The sequence below is a fragment of the Podarcis raffonei genome, chromosome 8, assembly GCF_027172205.1.
Source record: "Podarcis raffonei isolate rPodRaf1 chromosome 8, rPodRaf1.pri, whole genome shotgun sequence".
NCBI classification, from domain to species: Eukaryota; Metazoa; Chordata; class Lepidosauria; order Squamata; family Lacertidae; genus Podarcis; species Podarcis raffonei.
The window spans coordinates 36,602,213-36,629,240 of NC_070609.1; the positions used below are offsets into that span (position 1 = coordinate 36,602,213).

General features: G+C 44.6%; 1 protein-coding gene across 1 annotated transcript in view; it reads left to right on the top strand.

The window, feature by feature from the left end:
- The first annotated feature begins 322 nt into the window (after window positions 1–322).
- FA2H (fatty acid 2-hydroxylase) overlaps window positions 323–27,028 on the top strand; it is a 34,237-nt gene continuing 7,531 nt past the window's right edge. Inside the window, exons 1-3 of the mRNA XM_053399263.1 lie at window positions 323–411; window positions 23,368–23,510; window positions 25,470–25,576. Of these exons, the coding sequence (XP_053255238.1) occupies window positions 376–411; window positions 23,368–23,510; window positions 25,470–25,576 (286 nt within the window). The 5' untranslated portion in view covers window positions 323–375. The remainder of the gene's footprint in view (window positions 412–23,367; window positions 23,511–25,469; window positions 25,577–27,028) is intronic.

Genomic DNA, 27,028 nt, shown 5'->3' on the forward strand with positions numbered 1-27,028 from the left:
TTGAGTTTTTGCACTGTTTCGTAGTCAGGTTTGTTGAGGACAACTCAGTCTATTATGTGGTGTTATGGTTAAGAGTGTCAGACTAGGAACTGAGAGACCAGGATTAAAATACCCACTCGGGCCATGGCTCTTACTGGGTGACCTTAGAAGCCAGTCACTGCTTCCCAGTCTAATCTACCTCACAGGGCTGTTGCCGGGATTAAACAAGGTCCTTCTGCTAGCCAGCCAGGGTGGAAACCGGCAACTAAAGTGAAGGAGTTTGGCCTTGGGCAGTTGCACATTTGCATTCAAACGTCTCTGCTTCTTTTGATCTCCTAGGACCACTCCAAGGAACAGAACTCCTCCAGTTTTCCAGCAGTAACGAAGGACAGCAAGATGGACCCCAGGTGTAAAGCAGTGGATGAAGACCAGGTAAGAGGCAGAGCAGAAGGTGTGCTTCAAATGGTTGGGGGTGAAGAGCCAATTGCAGAAGGATTTGGAGACACCCCAAAAAGCATCTCAAGAAGGGCATGTTTAATCAGTCACATGTCACAGGAGTCGGTGGTAGCTGCTCAGACTTCCTTTTCAGGTGCCTTTGCAAGGGTATTGTAAACTTCATTCAGGATGATTTGTGCTCTTGACGCTATCTGTGGCGTCTTAGGCATTCCAGCATAGGGTTAGCAGACCTCCAGGCTTGACCTGAAGTCAAGGTGAAGTGGCAGGTACGGGGCTTGAATCTCCAGGGGGGCTAGGGTGTCTTTAATAAACAATTATATATATATATATATATATATATATATATATATATATATATATATATATAATATTAAGAAAACTGTACATGCAGCTTGCAGGCATCAGCCTGGTATCAGCTGGCTGCAAATTATTGCATAGAGACACTCTGGGCAGAGTGTGCAGAAGGCCTGCCTGGAGGCACAGTCTTTTCCCATGAGTCAAAACCACAATGGTTTTCTCTTGTCTTCCACACATTTAATTATGACTTGGGCATTTTTGCCTTTCGTGGTGAGCTGCTTCAAGATGGCTTCCAAATGTGGACCATTTAACCCGATGGTTGCTGTTCTGTTCTGAACCTAGAAGCAGAAGAGCAACTCTGCACTCAGACATACATCACCCTGTGGCAGAGGGGGCAGTCTGCACATGTTGGAGGGGGGCAGTGATTATGTGGGTGAGGAAAGGGTTAAATATTCCCATCCATCCTCACTGGAGTCGCAGTCACGATTCCACCCCACACACTGCAATTTAGGAGGAGAAAGAGGTGTTATCAACCTGGCACCCACAAGTGCCATGGGGCCTGTAAAAGCCTTCCTTGAAACCCCCAGGCAAGAGGCTTCCATTTAAAAACAGGGTTAGTCTCTATCCCTCCTAGAAAGAAAGTTAGGAATCAAAATGTGCAGGTACCCATCTAAACAATTTCTGTGAAAGGATCGAGCCTGGTTGCTTCCGCATGTGTGGGGTTTTTTTTTTGCCAGTGAGTGAAGTCAGAGCTGTGATTAATGAATGGGTTTTTTGGACACCATGCAATAAGAACCCACAGTGTCTGAAAGAGATGCTGTTTTCCCCTGCCCTTTAGTTCACTTTTCCTGTTCCTGTCTTATTTTCTAGGCAGAAATTCAACAAGTTAAGACTTTTCTCCATTATGAGAAAAGCTTCATTATGGTTGCATGCTAATTTTGTGTTATGCCATGCTCCCCATTGCAGCCATTTTCTGATTGGCACTCTCTCAAAAATCAAAATGTGTCACTGGCTCAAAAAACGTTGACAATCCCTCATGTAAAATGTTTTGAAGGACAGGGGAGAAGGGACACTCTTTTTCCATCCTGGTTATATTCTAGGGATGAGGAAAAATCCAATTCAATTTGCATGTAAAGATGAATCTATTTAATTCACACTTGCTGAAACAAGTTGTGAACCAAAACACAGCCATCCATTGATATTTGCACTCCCCTATAATTTTGCAATGCAGTCCTTGAGCCAAATAGCGTGTACAGGCAACTCTCAACTGACTCAAGAGTTATGTTCTGGGGATCGTGTGTAAAGTCAAATTTGTGTATTAGTCAAAGCAAATTGTGTTCAATGGTGGATGGGATTCCCAAAGTCATTTTCCCTGCAACCCCGCCCCTTTTACATTCCCTTTAATTTTTTCCTTTATTCTCTCCCCCCAAATGCGTAAAGCCAAATATGCACAATTTAAATGCACGTAAGTTGTGCGTTACCTGTACAAATATTCATACATTCTATGGTTCTTTGATTAGGGTAAAATGCTCATAAAATGCGTACAAGATAAGATACAAAAATGCATTTCATTAGGGGAAATTCCACACAAAAGGTGTATATTAGGAGAAATTCACATTAAAACACTGAAGTGCATGAGGACACGCTTTCTCTCTCTCTCTCTCTCTCTCTCTCTCTCTCTCAGCAATGTGGAAATGTCAAGAACTTAACTTGCCACATGCCCACTATGGGGGGAGAGAGAGAGAGAGAGAGAGAGAGAGAGAGAGAGAGAGAGAGAAGGGATTGTGGAGACTGCCACAGCTGCTGCCATCACCTCATAAGGAAGAAGATGCCTATTTCCATTTCTCTGTTTATCATTTTCTCCATAAAAATGGAAATAGCAACAAAGCATTATAGAATTTTAGAGTTGGAAGGAATCCAGAGGGTCATCCAGCCCCTTGCAATGCTAAGATCTTACTTTCCTACTGGATGGAGTTTTGTTCTGCTGCCAAGCACCCACTCTTTTTAAAAGTTGGGGAGAGGTAAGAGGGCAGGCGTTGTGGTGAATGCTGCCATCGAATTGCAGTTGTTTTTGTGGGCTGAGGTCAGTACTATAATGCGGTGCGTTGTTTTGTTTTCTTTGAAAAAGAAGCAGCTTTAAACAGGCAAGAGTAGGATTTAATAAATTCTAGGCTGTTGGGTTTTTTGTTGTTTCGTTTTACATTCATTATTGTGTGAAACACTCCTCAATCCATTGCTTACTTTCTTCCTCCCTTGCTAATATTCTTCTGTACTCCAAGTCCCTTTCATGGTTTTGTGACAGAGCACCTTGCATGCAGAAGGTCCTTGATGACATCTCCCTCTCTGCCTGAAACCCCAGAGAGCCACTATTGCATTTGTATCTCCCCCTTTCTCCAAGGATCTCAAAATGGTGTGCATAGTTTTCCTCCCCCCCCCCCATTTTATCTTCACAACCACCTTGTGAGGTAGCTTAGGCTGAGACGCAACGATTGGCCCGAGAGCTTCATGGCTGACTTAGGGATTTGAACCTGGGTCTCCCAAATCCTAGTCTGACACTCTAATTTATGCCGCTACACAAATGTATGGTGCAACTTAATTTGGAATACGGTGTGCAGTTTTGGTTGCCTCACTTCAAAAAGGATATTGCAGAGTAGAAAGAGGCACTTTGGGGGCATGGCTGTCAGCGTTTTGCTACTTCTGCAAAGTCAAGGCAGTGCCAACCCAGAGGTTAGATTATTTTCCCCCAGTGTCTGTCTTGAAATCCAGTCAGCTCCACAAAATGAAAACCAGAAAATCCTGCCTGATAGATTTTGAGTAGCAACTCCAAGCAAGACTTCCAGTCTTTGGAGAATCCCTGGAAACAACCCAGGGCTTGTTTTCAGGTGTCAAGCAATTCAAAACAACTTTCAAACACAGAAACAAGGTGGCTCCAGAAAGATATATAGCTATGACTCCTCATAAATAAATATGACGACTCGGGTATCAAAAGACCGGATAAAGAGGAATTGGAAAAAGGGAAAGCAAAATGAGCAATTCCCCTGTAAGGAAAGCATACATTTGGGGCTTTTTAGTTTTAGAGAAAAGGTAAGAGGTGACATGACAGAAGTTTATAAAATCATGCATGGCATGGAGAAAGGAAGCAGATATTTATTTATTTATTGAGCTAGATGGACCAATGGTGAGACTCTATGTATGTAGGCAGCTTCCTAAATACAGTTTAAAGATGAGGAACCCTAATAAGAGAGATCTGAAGGGGTCATGGAGTTGCCCGTCAATTCGGAGTATCTGGACACCAGGTAGATTGAGTAGACACAGATGTCTGTCACCTGGTCACAGTCCTCTTCACTATGGTGGCATGTGCTCTATTTCAGTGGATATTACAGATCTTATTCCTAAATGTTCATCTACGTGTATGCCCATTTTATGCAAACCTGTGTCCTCTTTCACCCCTCTCATTTGGCAATGGGTAAGTGGCCATCCTAACTTGGAAAGAGGGAGAAAAGGGGAATGTGATGATTTGACAGCATCTGGATTTGTGAGAACAAGCCAGTGAGTGGGTGGTATGAGGCCTGGGAAGACTGTCTCCCTGTGAAAGCAACTCAGGTGAGTGACATAAATGCAGTCAATAATCATCGTGGGAGAAAACCATCAGTCTCAGCAGACCTAGAATATAATAGGCCTGCTTGCTTTTCTATTCCCCCGGGGTGGCATTAGATTAAATTGTCACTCGTTTGGCAACCACCCAGAAGAAACTGAGGTGCTTATTAGTACCTCTAACTTGAATTTGTTTAACACATATCAAGCCAACCTATCGTCTTCTTTAGAGAACCATTTTAGGGTTGCCATATGTCCGGGGAAAATCCAGACATGTCCTCTTTTGAGGGCCAACATGCCCATCTGGGCGTATTTTTACATTTTAAAGGAAATGTCCAGGGGTTTTTTTTTTGGGGGGGGGGGCTCAGGCTGTCCTCTTTTTTGCTCTTCAAGATCTGGCAACCCTACCATTGCTGACAAGTAAGAGGGAATCCTTTGAACACAACTTGCCTTTTGCAAGGTTTTGATGTGGTTCTGTACAATATTCTCGGGCAGTGCCAGATTTACATATAAGCTAAACAAGCTATAGCTTAGGGCCCCACTCTCTTGGGGCCCCCAAAAAAAATTAAAGGAAAAAAACCTGGGTGTACATTTCCAAAATATAAGATAAAAAACAAGTAAAATAAAACCTATATACAGCAACAGTGTTTTGTGTTGTGTAGGCTCCTATGATGTAAGTAGTGGGCCCCACCTGCTAACCTGCTCCCTAAAATATCACTGGTTTGCTCATTTCTATATATAGGGTGCCTACATTCTGCATGGACTGGTTGTATGGCAACATGCACAAATGGCTTTAGATACCTATTAGGTCCATAAATTACCATATAGCATATATTCAACACAAAAAACAGTGACAATTTGTTGTTGACAAAGGACAGCTGGACATATAAAGGGCCCCATTACCTTGAGTAGCTTAAGGCTTCATCAAACCTAAATCTGGCCCTGTTCTCGGGAGTTACCGTAATTGAAGCAATATTTATTTCTTTAGAACATTTTGGGCCAGCCAAAAAGTCTCCCAGAGCGACTTACATACAGTCACTTCAAAGAAGACCGTCCCTGCCCGCAAGCTTGCAACCTGAAAAACAACCACAACACCCACAGTGAAGGGAGGGAGGGGTGTGTGTGAAATCACACTCAATTCCTCTTCACAGGGAACTCTAGGAATAGATAAGAGATCCGTAAATTCAAGCGTGTACTGAACACAGCTTTCCAAATTTGAGCATATCAAAGGGCTTTGCCCAACTTTGCCCAACTCCTAGCAGAAATGAAGACTAGCTCCAGGTAATCCCTGTGAAGGAGGAAACCCGTTAATAAGCAGCAGCCACAGTTGAAAGACAGCCTCACTTGCTTCCATGGCCAGAACAAAATTTGATACAGACCCACTTTAAACAGTCACAGCGGTATCATGGTGCTTTAAATGTATGGTGTGGATGTGGTCTTGATGTCCCACCCTTTGGTGGTGTGTGCCTTTGCATCTCTTAACTATGCCCCCCTCCCCTCTTGAAGGAGGTTCCAGCCTTTTTGCCTTTGAGGTTTCACCCATTTAGCATGCGCATAGCCACAATGACTTTTCCTCCGCATAGCCACAATGACTTTTCCTCTGCTTTTCCTGGTGAGGTTTGTACATTAAAGCTCCGTGACTGAGTGCCCCCCCCCCCGTTTTGTTTTTGCTCTGGAGCTTCCCCCATGAAAAGCTGCTCTTTAAAGCTCAATCAGAGCACAATTTGAAGAAAACTCAAACTGGCGTTTGGCTCAGGGCAAAGGGAAAAAATGCTTTACATGGACCTTTTAAGTGTGGGCTTGTTCCTGGAAAGAGTGGGGCGAAAGGGCGATAAGCCCTGACTTAAGGAGGCAGGGTCTGAATTTCTCCGGCAAGGTTGAGCTGAGTCCTCCATTACCAGTATATGGGGCAGGTGGGAAATATGTTGTTGGTATAGCAATAGGAAAGATGAGGGGGTTTTGGCACAGAAACTGCTTTGGTCACCCTGTAGGATGACCTCTATCAGGAGAGAGGCATGGAAAATGCATCTCTGTTATTTCTCCTCAAGCTCTCAGCAGCTTTCAATATCATTAACCATAGTATCCTTCTGGAGCAGCTGTCCGAGTTACTGCTGGGTGGCACCACTCTGCGGCAGTGGTTCCGGTAGTGCATGGATGGACCAGAGGGTGTTGCTTGGGGAGTGTTCTTCAGCCCTGTGGAGCCTTCACTATGGGCTTCATCAGGGTTCAATTTAATCCCCTATGCTGTTTAACATCTACATGAAACTTCTGACTGGAGTTATCCACAGTTTTGGAGTACGTTGTCAGCAACATGCTGATGACACACAACTCTGCTTCGCCTTTACATCCGCAGGTGAGGAAGTGGGTGTGATTGTCTTGACATTGGTAATGGACTGGATTTTCTTGTCTTCGTAATGGATTGGATAAGAGTCAACAAACTGAATCTCAAATCAGATAAGACCGAGACACTGTTAGTGGGCGGTTCCCTAGACGGAATGGCAGAGCAGTTGCCTGCTTTTGATGGGGCTACACTTCCTCTGAAGGAGCAGATACATAGCTTGGGGAAACTCCTGGATCCTTTGCTGTCGCTTGAGGCTCAGGTGGCCTTGGTGGCATGGAGTGTCTTCCACCAGCTTCGGCTGGTGGCCCAGCTGCACCCCTATCTGGACAGGGATAGCCTAACCTACATTGTCTATGCTCTGGTAACCTCTAGGTTAGATTAGTGCAATGTGTTATATGTAGGGCTGCCTCTGAAGATGGTTCTGAAACCAGCTAGTGCAGAATTTGGTGGCAGGCTGCTCACCAGGGCAGGACAGTTTGAACATATTACACCAATCCAGGTCTAACTGTTTTTGACCTATAAAGCCTTAAATGCCTCAGGACAGGAGCTTAATACCTCAAGGACTGCCTCTCTCCATATGAACCTACCCAGACCCTGAGGCCCTTCTTCACGTGTCTCCTCCATGAGAGTTCCAGAGGGTAGCAACACAAGAATGGGATTTTTCTGCAGTGGCTCCCCATTTGTGGATGGCTGTCACCAGGGAGGTTTGGCTAGTGCCTTCATTTTGTTGTTGTTGTTAAAGATTTTATTGATTTTCCATTTTCAAAACAAATATCCATCATTAGTTTTTCACCCCCCCCCCCGTTGACTTCCCTCAGCTTCCATTTCTTGTTTATTACATCACATGATACGTTCTGCTGTTTATATACCATAATATGTTATCATAGTGTTATATTCCTTGTTTATGTAAGTAAAATGGTAAATGTTTATTTAAATCCTGCCAATGAGTCCATTTTTTTTTTTGTGTTTCTTCAAATATATTGTAAAAGGTTCCCATTCTTTTTCAAAGTCCCTGTTGTCCTTTTCTCGCAGTTTGTCTGTTAACTTTGCTAACTCTGAGTAGTTCATCAATTTTTCTTGCCATTGTTCTTTAGATGGTACTTCTCCAATCTTCCAATTTTGTGGTATTAGAATTTTTGCTGCTGTTGTAGCATACATAAATAATGTCCGTTTTTCTTTCAGCTGCTCTTGTCCTAAAATACCTAACAAAAAAGCTTCTGGTTTTTTAACAAATGTTATTTTCAAAATTCTTTTCAATTCGTTGTATATCATTTCCCATTTTTTAAAAAATAATCTTGCAATCCCACCACATATGATAAAATGTACCTTCCCCTTCTTTACACCTCCAACAGTTCTTTTGTTCTGTTTTATACATTTTTGCCAATTTTACTGGTGTGATATACCACCTTTACATCATTTTCATGTAATTCTCTTTCAACAATATATAATCGGTAAATTTCAAATTCACTTTCCAAAGCCTTACCCAGTCCTCAAATTGTATGTTGTGACCTACATCCTGTGCCCACTTACCGTATTTTTCGCACCATAGGACGCACTTTTTCCCCTCCAAAAATGAAGGGGAAATGTGTGTGCGTCCTATGGTGCGAATGCAGGCTTTCGCTGAAGCCTGGAGAGTGAGAGGGGTCGGTGCGCACCGACCCCTCACGCTCTCCAGGCTTCGCACACCTCTCTGCAAGCAGCGGGAGCCCAGCGCTGGGCTCCCGCTGCTTGCGGAGAGTTGCCTGCATGCTCAGGCCTGCGCGCGCTGAGCTCAGCGCGTCCAGGCTTCGCGGACCTCTCCGCAAGCAGCGGGAGCGCTCCCGCTGCTTGCGGAGAGTTGCCTGCATGCCGAAGCCTGCGCGCGCTGAGCTCAGCGCGTCCAGGCTTCGCGGACCTCTCCGCAAGCAGCGGGAGCGCTCCCGCTGCTTGCGGAGAGTTGCCAGCATGCCGAAGCCTGCGCGCGCTGAGATCAGCGCGCCCAGGCTTCGCGGACCTCTCAGCAAGCTGTGGGAGCGCTCCCACGGCTTGCAGAGAGCTGTCTGTTTGGGGGCTGGGGTCGGGGGAAGCTCCAGCTTCCCCCGCCCCAGCCCCGCGCCTGGGGGGGAAATAATTTTTTCCCCTTTATTCCCCCCCAAAAAACTGGGTGCGCCCTATGGTCCGGTGCGCCCTATGGTGCGAAAAATACGGTAATCATTACTGGTTTGACTTTCTCATCTTTGGTTTCCCATTCCAACAGTATATTAATACACCTTTTTTTAATAGTTTTGAATTATTTTTTTTTATAAAAAAATGATATTTATTAAGATTTTTCCATTATCCAAAAAAAATCAAAGAAAAACACTAAAAACACAAACAAGAAAACAAATCACACAAAAATTTAAAAACACATAAAATTCAAAGTCCTCACTTTCAATAACATATTTTCCTGACTTCCCCCCACCTCCCCCTCTTGTATTCCAGTTCAAATTGTTGGCTCAACAAGTTCTTGTCCCCAATTTTTAACCTTTTTGCATTTCAGTCATTTTAGAAAAACCAATTTTAACTTTTAAACTTTTAACTTATAAATTTATAGCTTAAAACTTATAAACATCAATAATTACACATCTGTTCTCATACTTAAAGCCTTTTTTCTAAAGTCGACCTAAATTCCCTTCCACAATTTCCCCAATTCTCATACAGATAACAAAACAAAATAAAAACAAAACAAATTATAATTATGCCCCCTTTGGATTCCCAAACTCCACCCCCCCCATTTCCCGGTTCCAATCCCAATAATCGTCAATCTACTCTCAGCCTGGGGATCTCACGTCCGAGGCTCTCAATTCTCTCTCAGTTCCTCTCTGCCGGCTTTTTGGATAGTCCTTAGTATTAAACACCAAATCTCGGAGAAGCTCTAATCCAATAAAGTCCATATTTCTTCCAGCCAGACCTCCATACTCACAAGTGGAGCCTAAGTCTTGTTTCTTACTCTTTTTAAATCCAAATGTCCCGAAAGCTCCAACTTCCATCTTAATCAGATTTGTAATCCATAGGTCTTCAGATCTCCACACAAGAAGATCTCTCCATTCTTCAGTCTCCAATGCAAACCAAATTTTCACCATCAAGTTCTTATTTTCCTTTACAGCCATCATGCCAGGCCTCTGGCTCTCCTTTACCATCTGTAAAATTACAGCTCCTCCTTCCTTTTTCTCAGGAACACCATATATCTCTTTCTTCCCACTCTCAGAACTCTCCAGTTTCTCTTCTTGTTCAGCTGCATGAGCTTCCTGAGTCGATTCCTTGTCAGATTCAATGAATTTGTTTACTGTTAAGTCCAGAGTTGTAACATTTGTAGCCAAAACATCAATTTGGCCTTGTAACTTTCCCAAGAGAACAAAGACTCTGTCCAGTTCAGCTTGAATTTCCCCTCCTTCAGCCATTCTTGTAATGTCCCAAAACCCCCTCTAGAGGGATTTTGGTTACTTAGTGTTCTTTCCAGTTCAAATCCAAAAATCAGATTAGTTTGTATCAGTTCTTCCTTGTTTTTAACAAAATATAGTCAAATTGTAACAAATATAGCCAGCAGAAGCAACAGAAACAAAGTTCTCTCTTTCCGCCTGACAGCTAATTTGACAGCTGTCAAACTCTTACAATACCTTCAGCAGGCTCTCTCGCGGATCGCTCCCGGGTCCGGGGGGGGGGGGTGGCACTTCACCTCCCAAAATTAGCTCTTATCCTCCAGTAAGATTTCTTCTAGTGCCAAATCGTGAAATTAATGTCTTTTGTCAAATGATGAAAAAAATTCTCTCGACCTTAGTTAGCAGGTCCTTGCTTTAGATTATTTACAGGAGGAGGAGGCTGACTTCCTGTTTACACCTCCCCCGATCGTACCTAATTCATCAAAAAATTTCTTTAAAAATCCAATTTCCGTACTACTCACGGGTTGTTATTTTGGAGTCCAAATCACAAGAAGAAGTCAGCGCTCTCCGGCCATGGCACGCGGCTTCACTCCACAGGAGAAGCAGACGACTCACAGCACCGCGCCGCTCACCCCGTCCCCCGTTCCGGAGCCTTTAAAAAGGCTCCTTCGCGGGTCGGGGGGGGCGCAAATGGTGCCCGCCGAGTCACCAGGTTCACAGGCTTCACCGCCTGTGATTTTTAAGGGTCTCCGCGTCGCCGCAGCGGTACGACCCTAATCCTGTAGAGCTGATTCCCTCCGGAGCTCGGAGGGAATCCGCCATTAGCCGTTGGCGCTAACCCGGAAGTCAATAGTTTTGAATTATTGTCTATAATATCCTTTTGGAATTTTGAAACCATGTAAGTAAATCCTTTCTTATTATCTTCTTTGAAAATTTCATTTAGTTGTCTGTGTTGCAACCAACTCTGGAGATTTTCCTTTATCTCATCATAGCCTTTCAATTTTAACTTTCCTTGTTCTGTTAGTAATTCTCTGTAAGTTAGCCATGTTTCTTTCATTGTTGATGTTTTAACTGCTAATGCTTCAATAGGTGATAGCTACCACGGAGTTTTGGGTTCCAGTAATTCTTTATATTTTTCCCATACCTTTATTAAAGATTTTCTTATATGATTATGGAATCCTTTGTGTACTTTAGCTTTTCCATACCACATACCACAGATATGCATGCCAGCCAAATCTGTTATCATGTCCTTCCAACTCTATTGCCTCCTTTTCCCCAATTTTATCCAATCCTGAATCCAAGTAAGGCATGCTGCTTAGTAAATTTTAAAATCTGGAAGGGAAAAGTCTCCTCTTTCTTTTAAGTCTGTAAGTATTTTATGTTTTATCCTTGGCCTTTTCCCAGTCCAGATAAATTTTGAGATATATCTTTGCTATTTTTTGAAACAGGCATGATTACTTATTATTGGTATTGTCTGAAATAGGAATAACATTTTTGGTAATACATTCATTTTGATTGCTGCAATTCTTCCTAAAAGGGAAAGATTCATCCTGTTCCGTATGTCTAGATTCCTTTTTATTTCATTCCAATTTTTTTCATAATTATCTTTGTAAATATTAATGTTCTTTGACGTCAACCATATTCCTAAATATTTTACCTTTTTGTGGGTTTCTGTGTCTATAGATTCTGATAACTCCTTTTCTCTTTCTTTAAGGTTTTTAACTAACAGTTTAGTTTTGCTTTTGTTGTTTGAATCCTGCCACCTGTCCAAACTTTTGAATTTTTTCTAGGACTCTAGGGAGAGAGTTCTTTGGGTCTTCTACTATAATAACCAAGTCATCAGTGAAAGTTTTCAATTTATGCTAATTTTTCTTTATTCTTATTCCTGCCGCCTCTTTGTCAACTCTAATGTTTCTTGCTAATACCTCCAGGACCAGAATGAACAAAAGTGGTGATAATGGACATCCTTGTCTAGTTCCTTTTTGTATTTTACATTGGTTTGTTATCACCTGATCAATGATTAATTTTGCATTCTGTTCTGCATATATAGCTTGGATTCCCTTATTGAATTTTTCTCCAAATTCCATTTCTTCAAGAACTCTTTTCATAAAGTCCCAAGAAACATAATCAAATGCTTTTTCTGCATCTATAAACACCAATGCCACTTGCTTTTCATTTTGGACTTCCAGGTATTCAATTATATTTAAAACATTCCTAATATTATCTTTCATTTGTCTACCTGGAAGAAATCCTGCTTGATCTTGATGTATATATTCTTCCAAAACTATTTTTATTCTATTGGCTAAGATATATGCAAACAGTTTGTAATTATTATTTAATAATGAAATGGACCTATAATTTTTAACCAAAGTTATATCTGAATCTTGTTTTGGAATTAATGTTATAAACGCCCCTTTCCATGTTTCTGGTAATTCCCCTGTTTTTAAAATCTCATTCATCATATCCTTTAAGGGATGCCTTCATTATACACCTTTAGGCGCCAGGCGAAAATGTTCCTTTGGCTGATTGACATCTGATGCCCTTTTAAATGTGTTGTGGGAAAGGGGATTATTGTGTTGATTTTGTTCATATTTTTATTATGTATTTTATGTATTTTACATTGTAATTTTATGTTGTGAACCACCCTGAGATCTGTGAATAAAGTGTATTATGCAAATGTTAATAATAATAATAATAATATAATAATAATAATAATACAAACAAACAATAGCTAGACCAATTCTTCCTCTGCCCTTCCCTCCTGGGGATTTTAGTCAGCATCCTGATACCAGTTGCCACCTAACAGCTATCAGGACCCTTAACAAACTACAGCTCCCAGAATTCTTTGGGGGAAGGCGTGACTGTTTCAAGTAGCACCATAATGCTTTTAAATCCATGGGGTGAATGTGGCTTTGAAATGTCGTGACTTATCTGAGTCCCAGGAGGAGGTGGATAATTAGCAAGACGGAGTGATGCTTTTTTTGTAGCAACCTCTCGGCTCTTGTAAGCATCTAGTTCTTCCTCCAAAATGCCAGACTTCTCAAGATGCGACTGTCAAGATAACCAACCCAGGTTCATAGCATTATCCTCCTCCCTTTTAAAAATGTACAGGTTTTCTGCTTGATTCTTGTCTGCACCAGTTGTCATAGTATCTGTCCCTGCAGCCTGGGTGGAACATGGCTGAAACTGATCCTTATCTCCCCAGATTGAGAAAGGCACTTTGAGGGAAACACTGTTATGAAGCAGGTGGAGGGGGTGTTAGCAAGCTCAGTGTTAGGTGATGTGGCTGCTTTCTAGGCAGAAATGTTACCACCCCGAATTCCATTGCAGCTTCAGAAGGCAGCCTTCTTCAACTAGAATGACAGCTACGTTTAAAATGACTTATTCCAGGGTGGTGCAGTAGTTGGTATGTTGAGGTCCCAACACAGCCACAAAGCTCACTGGGTGTCAAGGCTTGAGTCAGGCGTAGGAAGGGCAGCAAGAAAAAACAACAAATCACCCAAGGCCAGTGAAGTTAAATCTTTATTCAAGGAAACAAACCACAGTTCAGGCCTAGTGGTCTCGGCAACTCTTCCTAGGAGGTCTTGCCCCAATGAAGCAGTTGTGAGGACTGAAGGTCCCTGCTTTCCAATCCCTCTCTAAGTCTCTTTTCCCAGGTTTTCCCCATGCAGACTCAAACTGCACCCAGCTAATCTCTGTTCTGCTCTTTCATTTCTCTGTGTGTTCCTGGATAAGAGGGGGAAGGGGAGCTGGTTGCAACAGGAGGGGGAGACTCCCTGGATTCTTCAGCAGCCTCTTGACCGCCCTCCTCTCCAGCCTCTGCTCCAGCCTCAGAGTCTGAACTGCACTCTGCCACAGACCCTTTCTGCTCACAGAACCCTGTTGCCCCTCCAGCTTCTAACACCTCCTTCCCCAGCCTTCTCCCTCTAGCCACTCATCATTGTCCCACCACCAATCCCCTCACTCAGAGCCTTCTTCCCCTGGGGCTTCCCTAGGGGGGTGTCCCTGACAGGTGCCTCCCACCACTCCTCAGCATCCAGTCATTCCATGACACTGAGTGACCTTGGGCCAATCACTCAGTCTCAGTCTAATGTACCTCACGCTATTAAATGAGAGGGAATTAAACTAAATGAGGATGGGGGGAACCATGTACACCACTTTGAGCTGTGTACCTGGCTGTGTTGCACGTATGGGCGGGGGTAGGGGGGCAGTAAGATACAATCTAAGTCAAATCCCTTATGAATACACAGTGGAAGTGAGGAACAGGTTTAAGGATTTAGATTTGGTGGACAGAGTGCCTGAAGAACTATGGATGGAGGCTCGTAACATTCAAATTTTATTAAACGGTCACAGACCAGATTAACTCGTACAGCTAGTCAGCAAAGCATAACACCGGAAAAAACAAAGGACAATTTCAATACAGATTAGGCCATAACAGCAATTTAAAATTTGACAGCATAAATAAAATTAAGTATTTGCCTTCGCCTGCATATTGGCATTGGAAAGCTCGTAACATTATACAGGAGGCAGCAACGAAAATCATCCCAATGAAAAGGAAATGCAAGAAAGCAAAGTGGCTGTCCAATGAGGCCTTACAAATAGCGGGGGAGAGAAGGCAAGCAAAATGCGAGGGAGATAGTGAAAGATACAGGAAATTGAATGCAGATTTCCAAAGAATAGCAAGGAGAGACAAGACGGCCTTCTTAAACGAGCAATGCAAACAAATAGAGGAAAACAAGAGAATGGGAAGAACCAGAGATCTGTTCAAGAAAATTGGAGATATGAAAGGAACATTTCGTACAAAGATTACCATAATAAAGGACAAAAGTGGTAAGGACCTAACAGAAGCAGAAGACATCAAGAAGAGGTGGCAAGAATACACAGAGGAATTATACCAGAAAGATATGGATGTCTCGTGCACCCCAGGTAGTGTGGTTGCTGACCTTGAGCCAGACATCCTGGAAAGTGAAGTCAAATGGGCCTTAGAAAGCACTGCAAATAACAAGGCCAGTGGAAGTGATGGTATTCCAGCTGAACTATTTAAAATTTTAAAAGATGATGCTGTTAAGGTGCTACACTCAATATGCCAGCAAATTTGGAAAACTCAGCAGTGGCCAGAAGATTGGAGAAGATCAGTCTACATCCCAATCCCAAAGAAGGGCAGTGCCAAAGAATGTTCCAACTACCGCACAATTGCACTCATTTCACACGCTAGCAAGGTTATGCTTAAAATTCTACAAGGAAGGCTCAAGCAGTATGTGGATCGAGAACTCCCAGAAGTGCAAGCTGGATTTAGAAGAGGCAGAGGAACCAGAGGCCAAATTGCAAACATGCGCTGGATTATGGAGAAAGCTAGAGAGTTCCAGAAAGACATCTACTTCTGCTTCATTGACTATGCAAAAGCCTTTGACTGTGTCGACCACAGCAAACTATGGCAAGTTCTTAAAGAAATGGGAGTGCCTGATCACCTCATCTGTCTCCTGAGAAATCTCGATGTGGGACAAGAAGCTACAGTTAGAACTGGATATGGAACAACTGATTGGTTCAAAATTGGGAAAGGAGTACGACAAGGCTGTATTTTATCTCGCTGCTTATTTAATTTATATGCAGAATACATCATGCGAAAGGCTGGGCTGGATGAATCCCAAGCTGAAATTAAGATTGCCGGAAGAAATATCAACAACCTCAGATATGCAGATGACACAACCTTGATGGCAGAAAGTGAGGAGGAATTAAAGAACCTTTTAATGAGGGTGAAAGAGGAGAGCGCAAAATATGGTCTGAAGCTCAACATCAAAAAAACGAAGATCATGGCCACTGGTCCCATCACCTCCTGGCAAATAGAAGGGGAAGAAATGGAGGCAGTGAGAGATTTTACTTTCTTGGGCTCCATGATCACTGCAGATGGTGACAGCAGCCACGAAATTAAAAGACGCCTGCTTCTTGGGAGAAGGGCAATGACAGGCCTAGATAGCATCTTGAGAAGTAGAGACATCACCTTGACAACAAAGGTCCGTATAGTTAAAGCCATGGTTTTCCCAGTAGTGATGTATGGAAGTGAGAGCTGGACCATAAAGAAGGCTGATCGCCGAAGAATTGATGCTTTTGAATTATGGTGCTGGAGAAGACTCTTGAGAGTCCCATGGACTGCAAGAAGATCAAACGCATCCATTCTTAAGGAAATCAGCCCTGAATGCTCACTGGAAGGACAGATCGTGAAGCTGAGGCTCCAGTACTTTGGCCACCTCATGAGAAGAGAAGACTCCCTGGAGAAGACACTGATGCTGGGAAAGATGGAGGGCACAAGGAGAAGGGGGCGACAGAGGACGAGATGGTTGGATAGTGTTTTCGAGGTTACCAGCATGAGTTTGACCAAACTGCGGGAGGTAGTGGAGGACAGAGGTGCCTGGCGTGCTCTGGTCCATGGGGTCACGAAGAGTCGGACACGACTAAACGACTAAACAACAACAACAACAACAACAAAGGGGGGCAGTTGCCCCTCGATTTGCGGCAGATCAATTAAAAATACTTAACTAATTGAGGTTCTGTATCCTGGCTACACCCATGGTTATACATCTGCAGCATCTCACCAAGGCCTGAGGCATGGCTTGGTCCCTGCTGCAAGAGCATTATTGCAGGACTGCAAGAACATTTCTCAGTAGGTCTCGTTTTAGGTCATGACTTAGGTCAAGTCTCCACTTCACCTCAGGCACTGGCAGTTCTTGTACCAGATTCTCCTTTGCTCATTAAATGTGGCAATGTGGTTCTCTCTCTCTCTCTCTTTTTTTAAAAGAATATTTATTAGATTTTCCAATTTTTTAAACAAACAAACAAAAACAGAACAAATAAAAACATTAAAAAAGGCATAAAATTCATAAACCATACTTTTAAATAACAAATTTCTCAGACCTCCTCATACTTCTCCTTCTTGTATCCCAATTAAGGTTATTTGTTCAGCAAATCCTTCATTTAAAGCATCACAGCTTATAACCTTACCTTATTTTTCAAACCCTTTTTTCCCCCATCTATGTTCCTTTGTATCATTACAGCTAGAAACCTCTCAATTTCAATCCAACACCATCTAACTTTCTTTAATTTTACAGTATTTCTGTAAATAGTCCTTAATTTTTTTCCAATCTTCTTCAGCCGACTCTTCTCCCTGGTCACGGATTCTGCTCGTCAATTCTGCCAGTCCCATACAGTCAATCAGTTTCATCTGCCATTCTTCCAGAGTGGGTAGATCTTGCGTCTTCCAATACTTTGCGATGAGTATTCTTGCTGCTGTTGTAGCATACATAAAAAAAGTTCTGTCCTTCTTTGGCACCACTTGGCCAACCATGCCCAAGAGAATATACCTTCTTGAAGAAACCAGAGGCAATGTGGTTCTCTGTGAATCCAGAGCAACCTGCGTTTCTTACGCCCTCTTTATCAACCAAATGAAGCGTGCTAATCCTTGCTAGATTTCCATGTGAGATTTCGGGAGATGTTCATTCTTCTTGGGAAGTTCCTGCTGACTAAACATTGGACGCTCTAATATCAATAGGATAGCACTCAAAACTCTTGTTCTGTCATTGCATCATGGGTAGCATATCATTGGGCATTTTGGGTGTGCAAGTTCATAGTCCTGGCTTTACTTGTTGCTTTTTCTTTAAACTGCATCAAGTGCCTAGTACTCAATGACTGGCCTGAAAATGTGTAGGCCCAGTGGTGGCCAAACTTGGCCCTCCAGCTGTTCTGGGACTACAATTCCCATCATCCCTGGCCACTGGTCCTGTTAGCTAGGGATGATGGGAGTTGTAGTCCAAAAAGAGCTGGAGGGCAGAGTTTGGCCACCACTGGTGTAGGCAATGCCTGCAGTCCAGTCTGTGCTGCTACAGCAGAGACAGCTGGTAGGTTGAGGTTGGTCAGGGCAATACGGAGAGTTGGGAAGGGGAGGAGTGTGAATGTGGTTGGGGGACGCTAGTTGGGGGGGGGAGCTAAAAGTAGGGGGTGAGGGAACAACTGGGGACTAAGTGGGAGTTGAGCGAGAGGGGATGGAAATTTCTCCTGAAGAAGGGGCCGTAGGTTAAAGTGGTGGGGAAGGGGGCTTTGGTGTCTGGGAAGGATACTGGAGGGTAGGTGTGGGGCTCTAGGTGGCCTTTCTCTCCCCCCCCCCCCACTGGGTGATCTTAGTACATTGAAATTTCTTGTTGTGTTTTTTGAAATACAGTCATACCTCAGGATAAATACGCTTCGGGTTGAGCACTTTCGGGTTGCCCTCCGCAGTGACCTGGAAGTAACGGAGCGCATTACTTCCAGGTTTCGCCGCTCGTGCATGCACAGACGGTCAAAATGATGTCACGCGTATGCACGGAAGCGGCAAAACATGACCCGCGCACGCGCAGACGTGCTGTTGCATCTTACGTTCCATTCAGGATGTGAACAGGGCTCCGGAACGGATCCCGTTCGCATCTTGAGGTACCACTGTATGTAACACAGTTGTCAGCTGTCTTGGAAGGTTTGGTATGGCAAGGAGGGTGTCAGAGCAACTTATGGAGTGTGGTAAGTGGGCATTAATGGGGTTGAGGTGGTGAGGGGGCAATCTCTGTGCATTGAAAGGAGAGTTTGAAAATGCAAGAGAAGCATTGCTGGGTTTCAAATATTCCTGCTCTCAAGCCTTTAGTACAGAGATTGGCAAAGAGAACTGAAGGTGAACAGATTGCGAGGCACCATGAGAGGAAAGATAGGAGGCGTGATAAAGGATTGGGAGATGGTAAGCCAGCTATGCAGGGCAGCTGGAGTTGAAACATGAGGGCCAGCTTGGCCCCATGACAGTGCCCAGCCCATGGGGAATTTTGTGGGTGCTCAGGCACCCAGGGCCCCAGTGAGCCGGCACCTATGAGTTGAAGCAAGGGGGATTGGCTTGGAAATGAGCAGGGAGAAGCTTGCATTACAGGAAGAAGCGCATTAGAAGGAATCCCATGGTGCACTTCTCTTTTTATGTGTGGGATTAATCTATTTGTATTTATAAAAATGAGTTATGTAAGGGTAATAGTTTCTTATGTGGCAATGTTATTAAATGCACTAATAATGCTGATTGCACTTTGATGTTTGATTAAGTTTGATAAATTTATTTGCTTAAATACACATTACTCCATTAAAGTAGTAATGGATTGGCCTGGAAGCGGAGACTGGCCTTTGCCATTAAGGCAGACAAGGTGGCTCCTGCAGGGCTGGTGGCAGACAGGGGTCAAACCAATTAGCATTATTAAGCCCAGCTGTACACATGATATCCAGTATTTTCCTTAAACTTATCAATCGTAGTGATTTTGTTATTTCTTTTATTGAACAAGGCACTGCCAACCATGTGTGCCATTGTAATGGATTGCTGTGAGTAATTTCTGAACCAGGTAAATTAATTTTTAGCTCACCAAGCCCCTCCCAGGCTGTCCTGTATTTTGCCCGACCAAAGGTGGCAACCCTATATGCAGAGGTTCTGTAGGTGGTTCTCCACCCCGCTCCTGCCAGCCTGGTAGAAAGTTGATCCTCTACAATGTACAGAATAGGCCTGTGATCTGCTTAGTTGGTGCAATAGAGCAGCTGAAGAATGGGGTTGTGTTTGTGCTGTGTGGAAGCAATCCACTCAGGACGGAAGGCCCCATCTACACAATAAATTTACAGCAGTATCGTGCCACTTTACAGCTGTGGAAAACAAACCTGCTGGGTGTGGAGAGTGCAGCTGAATGGGACCCCACTGTGGGAAGCCTGAGGAAGGAAAATCCCTTGCCCCAAATAGCAAGTCTAGACTGAGAGATGAGGATGTTGCTCCACCTGCTCTGCTGTCGCCTTTGCTCTTCAGATCCAAGGTGCAAAGGGGAATCATTGGTGGATCAAGGCAGGGCTGAGGATGTGCTAGGAGAGGATTATCTATTCATTTAATACATTTATATCTCACCTTTCCTTCAAGGAGCTCAAGGTGGCAAACATGGTTCTCCCTTTCCCCATTTTAACCCCACAACTACCCTGTGAAGTAGGTCAGGCTGAGAGGGGGAGTGACTGGCCCAAGGTCACCCAGTGAGCTTCATGGTCAAGCAGCGATTTGAACCCTGGTCTCCCAGATCCTAGTCCGACACTCTTAACCTGTATACCACCACTGGCTCTCTGGTTACGGGGAGGGAGAGGGAGACATCCATGGACTTGGTGCCTGTCAGGCTGCCTTGGGACTGCAGTGCATTTCTGCTGGTCCTCAGCTGTATTGAGGTTCTCCCCACAGAATTGTAGAGTTGGAAGGGACTATGAGGGTCATCTAGTCCAACGGCCTGCAATTCAGGAATTTTTCACCTGATATGGAGCTCATGTTCTGTCCTGGCTTGGTATTCAGACTCATGGCTCAGCTGTTGTGATAATAATCTGTTTTCCAAAATTCACTACAGCTCCCAAATATAAGTAGGGTTACAGCTCACAAAGTCAGAAAGCACGGCAGAACTTGAGAGGACTTGGCTAGACAGAAGCAAAGACCCAAGTACGCTCTCTCTCTCACTCTCTCTCTCTCTCACACACACACATACCAGGCTCCTCATTTGAAGAGCAGGACAGTCACCTTCGTCAAAGGTGTGGTCAAAGTCCTGAGGGTCAGAGCAAACGCTGTGCCAAGTACTGGCACAGTCCCTCCAGGACTTGCCGACAGAGGTGGAGACCATGAGGCAGGATCATTGTCAGGTTTCTCCTTCCGTTCCACTCACAGAATCCCAGAAGTGTAAGTTGGAAGGGACCCCAAGGGTCATCTAGCCCAAACCCGCCTCAATGCAGGAATCCTGCCCACAGCTGTCCCTGGGTGGGCTTGAACCACCAACCTTCTGGTTAACAGCCAAATACGCAACCCATTGCACCACCTGAGGGGTTGGCCCCCGTGCTGGCAGAGGTTAGCTCTGGAGCAGCCTTGACCTGCTTGGGATGTTGTGCCTGGGGTATCAGATGACACTGAGTTGGGCTGTCCCTCTGACAACCCTTCCCCCACTCAGCCGTTCCCCCAGGTCCGAGGCCCCCCACAGGTGCTTTGTCCTGCCTCCTGATCCCATAGGCCCCTCCCTGGGCCAGATGCCTCTCTTTCCACCAGTCCTCCTGCCCATCGAAAACTCCTGCCCAGACATTCCCACAGGGTTAAGTCCCAAGCATCTTTCTCATCAGAGGTATCCCTGTGATCTGGGACACCTTCCCATCTGCACCCGCCCCAGAACTCTGTGCATGCCTCAGCAAAATGAAGAAATGAGTGAGAATTAAATCCTGCTGCACTGATTGCAAGCCCCTGGCCCTCCTGGTGACAGGCGTTAGCAGCGAATGCAGAACAGAGCCCCACCCTCTTGGTGATCAGTTGATGAAACTTACAACATCAGTAGGTTAGCAGGCGGACATGGTTTGAAAAATGGCATCATGAGCCAAGATTGGCTCCAAGGCTGAAGGTTGCTCAGCCCTGTCATAGACTGAAAGGACAAAAAAGGGTATTGAATTCTCTCAAAACAGCTTATTTCCTTTTACATAAATACAGCATACTCTGCAACTGAGGCCAGTTGTGCTTTCCAGATGCTCATGTAGTGAAATTTTCTGCCTTAATTAAACCTGACTCACCTTGTTACTTGTGTTTAAAGAAAGGAATTAATTTTAAAAAAATTAAGAGGTTATGTCATTGAAATCAGTTTCATAATGAGCTTATGACAGTCAGGTGTAAGGTATGATTGATTCTTGCAGGAACGCATCACCCCCTGCATTCTGAGCCTGAGATCCTGCAGCTGGGATGTTAGTTAGAACTTATCAAGCAACAGATTCATTAGTGACTGGGATAATAATTTCTTATATCACACTGCCAGTGTGAGAGTATGCAATACCATTATGCAATACCATTATTAGTATTATGTTTTATTGATTTTTTAAATAAGTTTGATACTTTTGCATCTTAAGATTTTGTAAGGTGCTTTAAGAGGTTTTGTAAAAAGTGATGAACAAATAATCCTTAAGGGTGGAAGTATTTAATGTTGGTTCTTTCATTTTCTTTTTTCTTTTTTAACTTAAATTTTGTTCATTACATTTTGCAGCAATTTGTTGGGTTTTTTTAAGTCCTCATGAAAATTCCCTGGCATTTCAGTGTGAATTTCTCCTAATAAACACTTTTTCGATGCATTTTCGATGTACAGTACATATTTTTGCAAGCGATTTCCCCTAATGTAATACATTTTGCTAAACTCTTTTCAGTAATATGTGCATGTTTATGAGTACCCTCCAATGATATGTGCATCTTTAAAAAACAGTGAATGGAAAAAAATGTATTGCAAAATTTGGATAAGCGTGAATTTCAAGGAATAGCTGTGTTATGATTTGCATATTATTCTAGAAAGTGTGAATTTTACAGATTTTGTTTTGAATGTGTACTGAATTGAATGTTTTCTCTATCTCTAATAATGATAATACTATGACCATTACTCCCCAAGGAAGAGCCAGATATTAGCTGGTTCATCTGAATCATTTCATAGACTCATAGAATTGTAGAATTGGAAGAGACCCCAAGGATCATCTAGTAATCCAACCCTCGACAATGCAGGGTTGCAGTTGTTGCAAGGCATGTGTCTGAACCCACATGTGTATTTATACACATGCTACCAAGAGGTTTTGCTAGAGTTATGAATAAGTGCATACCCTGGAGCTTAAGTACAATTTAAGCAGGCAGCAAATTCCGCAGCACCTACACACCTTGATCTAAAGAGTGAAAGGATTCCTAACCATTCCCCAGTAGCCTACAGAAAGTGAGTGTGACCATTTTGCCATAGAACCCACACCAATAGCAAGTTAATAAATGGAGGGGGAAGCGGGTAGCTGCCCTTAAAGCGATGCATGTGTTGGTTCCATGAGAGTGTTGATTTAGGATCATTAACTACGAACTAATGGGATGGAGATGTTCCTTGTTGCAGCTTGGAGAGCAAATTAACTACTGAATTATTATTTTGGGGGGGGGGCGTGTTGTACTAATTTAGCCAATGCATTCTAATGGACAAGGGAGAGGGGCTTTGAGACGAGCACTTCCTATAATCCCAATATTTCCATTGTTCTATTGTCTCTTTCCTGCCCTTTTCTCATTTTGCTTATTCTGCTTAATTAATTTTGGAATTACAGAATGTGTCCACAGCCCTGACTGTTGCTTAACCCCCAAAAATGGCTAAAACCTGAGAGTGCTTCAGGAGAAATCCCATGGCTCTGACCAGCCAGCTGGGGAGGTGAAAAGGCTGCTTGATCTTGCTGAAACCTCTGACTCTTTGCACTCTTTCTGTTCTCTAGGAGCTCGTGGACTGGCGTAAACCTTTGCTGTGGCAAGTGGGCCACTTGGGGGAGAAGTATGATGAATGGGTGCATCAACCAGTGGATCGTCCCATTCGCTTATTCCACTCGGATTTCATTGAATCTCTCTCCAAAACAGCATGGTGAGGCTCTGGGGTGCATTAGATAGCTGGGAGTCCAAATCAATCTTGGCAGGTGGAGAATATTGGGTGAAGTTGTGTGGGTCATGTTGTGTTTTGGCTGTCGCTGGGCAATCCTCAATAGGTGGGGTGCCAAATTCACTGGTTTGGAAGGGGGCAGAACTGCTACCAGTCAAGAGTTAGCCAAAGTGGTCCCTCCAAACATTGCTGGACGATGACACCCATCATCCTTGGCTGTTCGCCACACTGGCTGGGTCCCCAGTAACATGTATAGGGGACCACATTGGCTCTGCTCTAATCCAATCTAAATAATCCACCCTAGCTAAGGAAGCACCATTCATTCATCACTACAATTGGTTATATGGAATTTGGAGTGGTACTAGAGAAGACATCATTCATCCAACTAGAAATGGTGTGCAGAGTTTTCGCCAGGTGGGAGGGGGACTGCAGCCATTTGTGGGTGAGTGAGTGATCTGGATTGAGACCATGTTATGGAGAAGATTTAGTCCTTTGCCCTCACCATAGTCCTGATATGGATCAGGAGGGCATCATCATCATTTAAACCATGGGTAGGCAAACTAAGGCCTGGGGGCCGGATCTGGGCCAATCGCCTTCTAAATCCGGCCCACGGACGGTCCAGGAATCAGCATGTTTTAACATGAGTAGAATGTGTCCTTTTATTTAAAATGCATCCCTGGGTTATTTGTGGGGCATAGGAATTCGTTCATCCCCCCCCCCCGAAAAAAATATAGTCTGGCCCCCCACAAGGTCCGAGGGACAGTGGACTGGCCCCCTGCTGAAAAACCCTGACTTATTACTTGCTTTTTTTGTTTGTTTACGAAAGCAACTCAAAGCAACTTACAAGAAATAAATAATGCATCCATTAAAACCAGAATAAAACAGAACAAAAACCTAATAACAGGGGGCGGGTGGGTGTGGGGGACTCCCTGGTCCTGAATGGGGTAACTGTGCCCCTGAAGGACCAGGTGCGCAGCCTGGGAGTCATTTTGGACTCACAGCTGTCCATGGAGGCGCAGGTTAATTCTGTGTCCAGGGCGGCTGTCTACCAACTCCACCTGGTATGCAGGCTGAGACCCTACCTGCCTGCAGACTGTCTCCCCAGAGTGGTGCATGCTCTAGTTATCTCCCGCTTGGACTACTGCAATCCACTCTACGTGGGGCTACCTTTGAAGGTGACCCAGAAACTGCAATTAATCCAGAATGCGGCAGCTAGACTGGTGACTGGGAGTGGCCGCCAGGACCACATAACACCGGTCCTGAGAGATCTGCATTGGCTCCCAGTACGTTTCCAAGCACAATTCAAAGTGTTGGTGCTGACGTTTAAAGCCCTAAACGGCCTCGGCCCAGTATACCTGAAGGAGCATCTCCACCCCCATCGTTCAGCCCGGACACTGAGATCCAGCGCCGAGGGCCTTCTGGCGGTTCCCTCATTGCGAGAAGTGAGGTTACAGGGAACCAGACAGAGGGCCTTCTCGGTAGTGGCGCCTGCCCTGTGGAACGCCCTCCCTTCAGATGTGAAGGAAAGAAGCAGCTATCTTATCTTTAAAAGACATCTGAAGGCAGCCCTGTTTAGGGAAGTTTTTAATATTTAATGCTGTATTGTTTTTAACACTCAAATGGAAGCCGCCCAGAGTGGCTAGGGAAACTCAGCCAGATGGGCGGGATATAAATAAATTATTATTATTATTATTATTATTATTATTATTATTATTATTATTACCCACTGATGGCTACTGCTTTCTCTCTCTCTCTCTCTCTCTCTCTCTTTTGGGGGGGACAATTGGTTGTGGGGCCTGCGGCTGGGAGAGAGACACCTGCCTCCTCCCTCTCACCAGCTTAGATTTTCCCAGAATTTGCAGGGCTTCCCAAAGGCTCTTCTTCGCCCGCCAGGAGACAGCTGATGTTATGAACCTAAACCAGTTTCCCCCCTCTTCCTTCCAGGTACACAGTCTGTGCCGTCTGGCTTCCGCTGGTGCTTTATCTCAGCTGGCATAGCTACACGTCGCTTGCGAAGGGAGAAACCTGGCTGTTTTCTACCTTCACAACAGGTGCCTATGCTCAATCCATCAGCCTCTTTAAACAAGCTTCTCAGGACACTACAAAGCTCTGAGTGGGGAGAGGCAGGTCTGCACCTGGGCAATGGGGCATTAGGAAAAGGGGCATCTTTCAACTGGTGGGGCCAGTTTGCGTCTGTGTCAGCTGAGAAGCAATCCTGCCTGGGAGCCCTGTGCCCTGAGCCCGACCCCTCTGTTTTCCATGGAGAGAAAAGGCAGGATCACTGCAGGGGCCCATATTTGCACTCAGTGCAGGCACCATGAGCAGCTGCTAAATCTTTGCCATATGTACGCATGGAGTAGGTGCCCTCTGTGCCTGGTGCACATTAGTTTCTTTCTGTTGGATCAATCCAGGATTGATCCAACACTTTCCCCTTTCAGTGCTCCCAGCACACACGTCCTGAAAGTTTATTGCCGTACCAATAGCACAGGCTGCACAGGCTGAGCTAGTTAAAGTGTACTCAGGCTTTGCTCCAAGGAGGCAACTTTGACTGCATTCCTCCTTGTGGCTGGGTGGTGGCTACAAGGAGGTGAGCCGCAAGGAGCCACTCTGGGTTCTGTCTAACTAAAGGTAAAGGTACCCCTGCCCGTACGGGCCAGTCTTGACAGACTCTGGGGTTGTGCGCCCATCTCACTTAAGAGGCCAGGGGCCAGCGCTGTCCGGAGACACGTGGCCAGCGTGACAAAGCTGCATCTGGCGAGCCAGTGCAGCACACGGAAACGCCGTTTACCTTCCCACCAGTAAGTGGTCCCTATTTATCTACTTGCACCCGGGGGTGCTTTCGAACTGCTAGGTTGGCAGGCGCTGGGACCGAGCAGCGGGAGCGCACCCCGCCACGGGGATTCGAACCGCCGACCTTTTGATCGGCAAGCCCTAGGCACTGAGGCTTTTACCCACAGCGCCACCCGCGTCCCGTGGTCTGTCTAACTAGTGCCTACTTAATGGTCCTGAGTCAGCCATGTCTATTAATTTCAGCTGGTCTGCTCCTGAGTATGAGTTACATTGGGTGCAACCCTCTGTATGTGTCCCGAGGCTTCCTTTCCTTGCACCGTGCAGGGAACTTCATGACCACATGTACCTTTTCTTTCCCCAAGGCGCTCTTGAGTATGCTCAGGCGCTGCCGCACATGGCTAATTACTGACTATGTGATTTAATGCAAGACACCCAGAACATAGTGTGCTCGGAGTCTCCCTGCTATGACACCAGGCAAGCAGGGGAACATCACACAAATTGATTTATTCCACAAGGATTGCAACACAGTGGTACCTCTGGTTACGTACTTAATTCGTTCCAGAGGTCCATTCTTAACCTGAAGCTGTTCTTAAGCTGAAGCACCACTTTAGCTAATGGGGCCTCCTCCTGCTGCTGCTGCATGATTTCTGTTCACATCCTGAAGCAAAATTCTTAACCTGAGGTACTATTCCTGGGTTAGCAGAGTCTGTAAC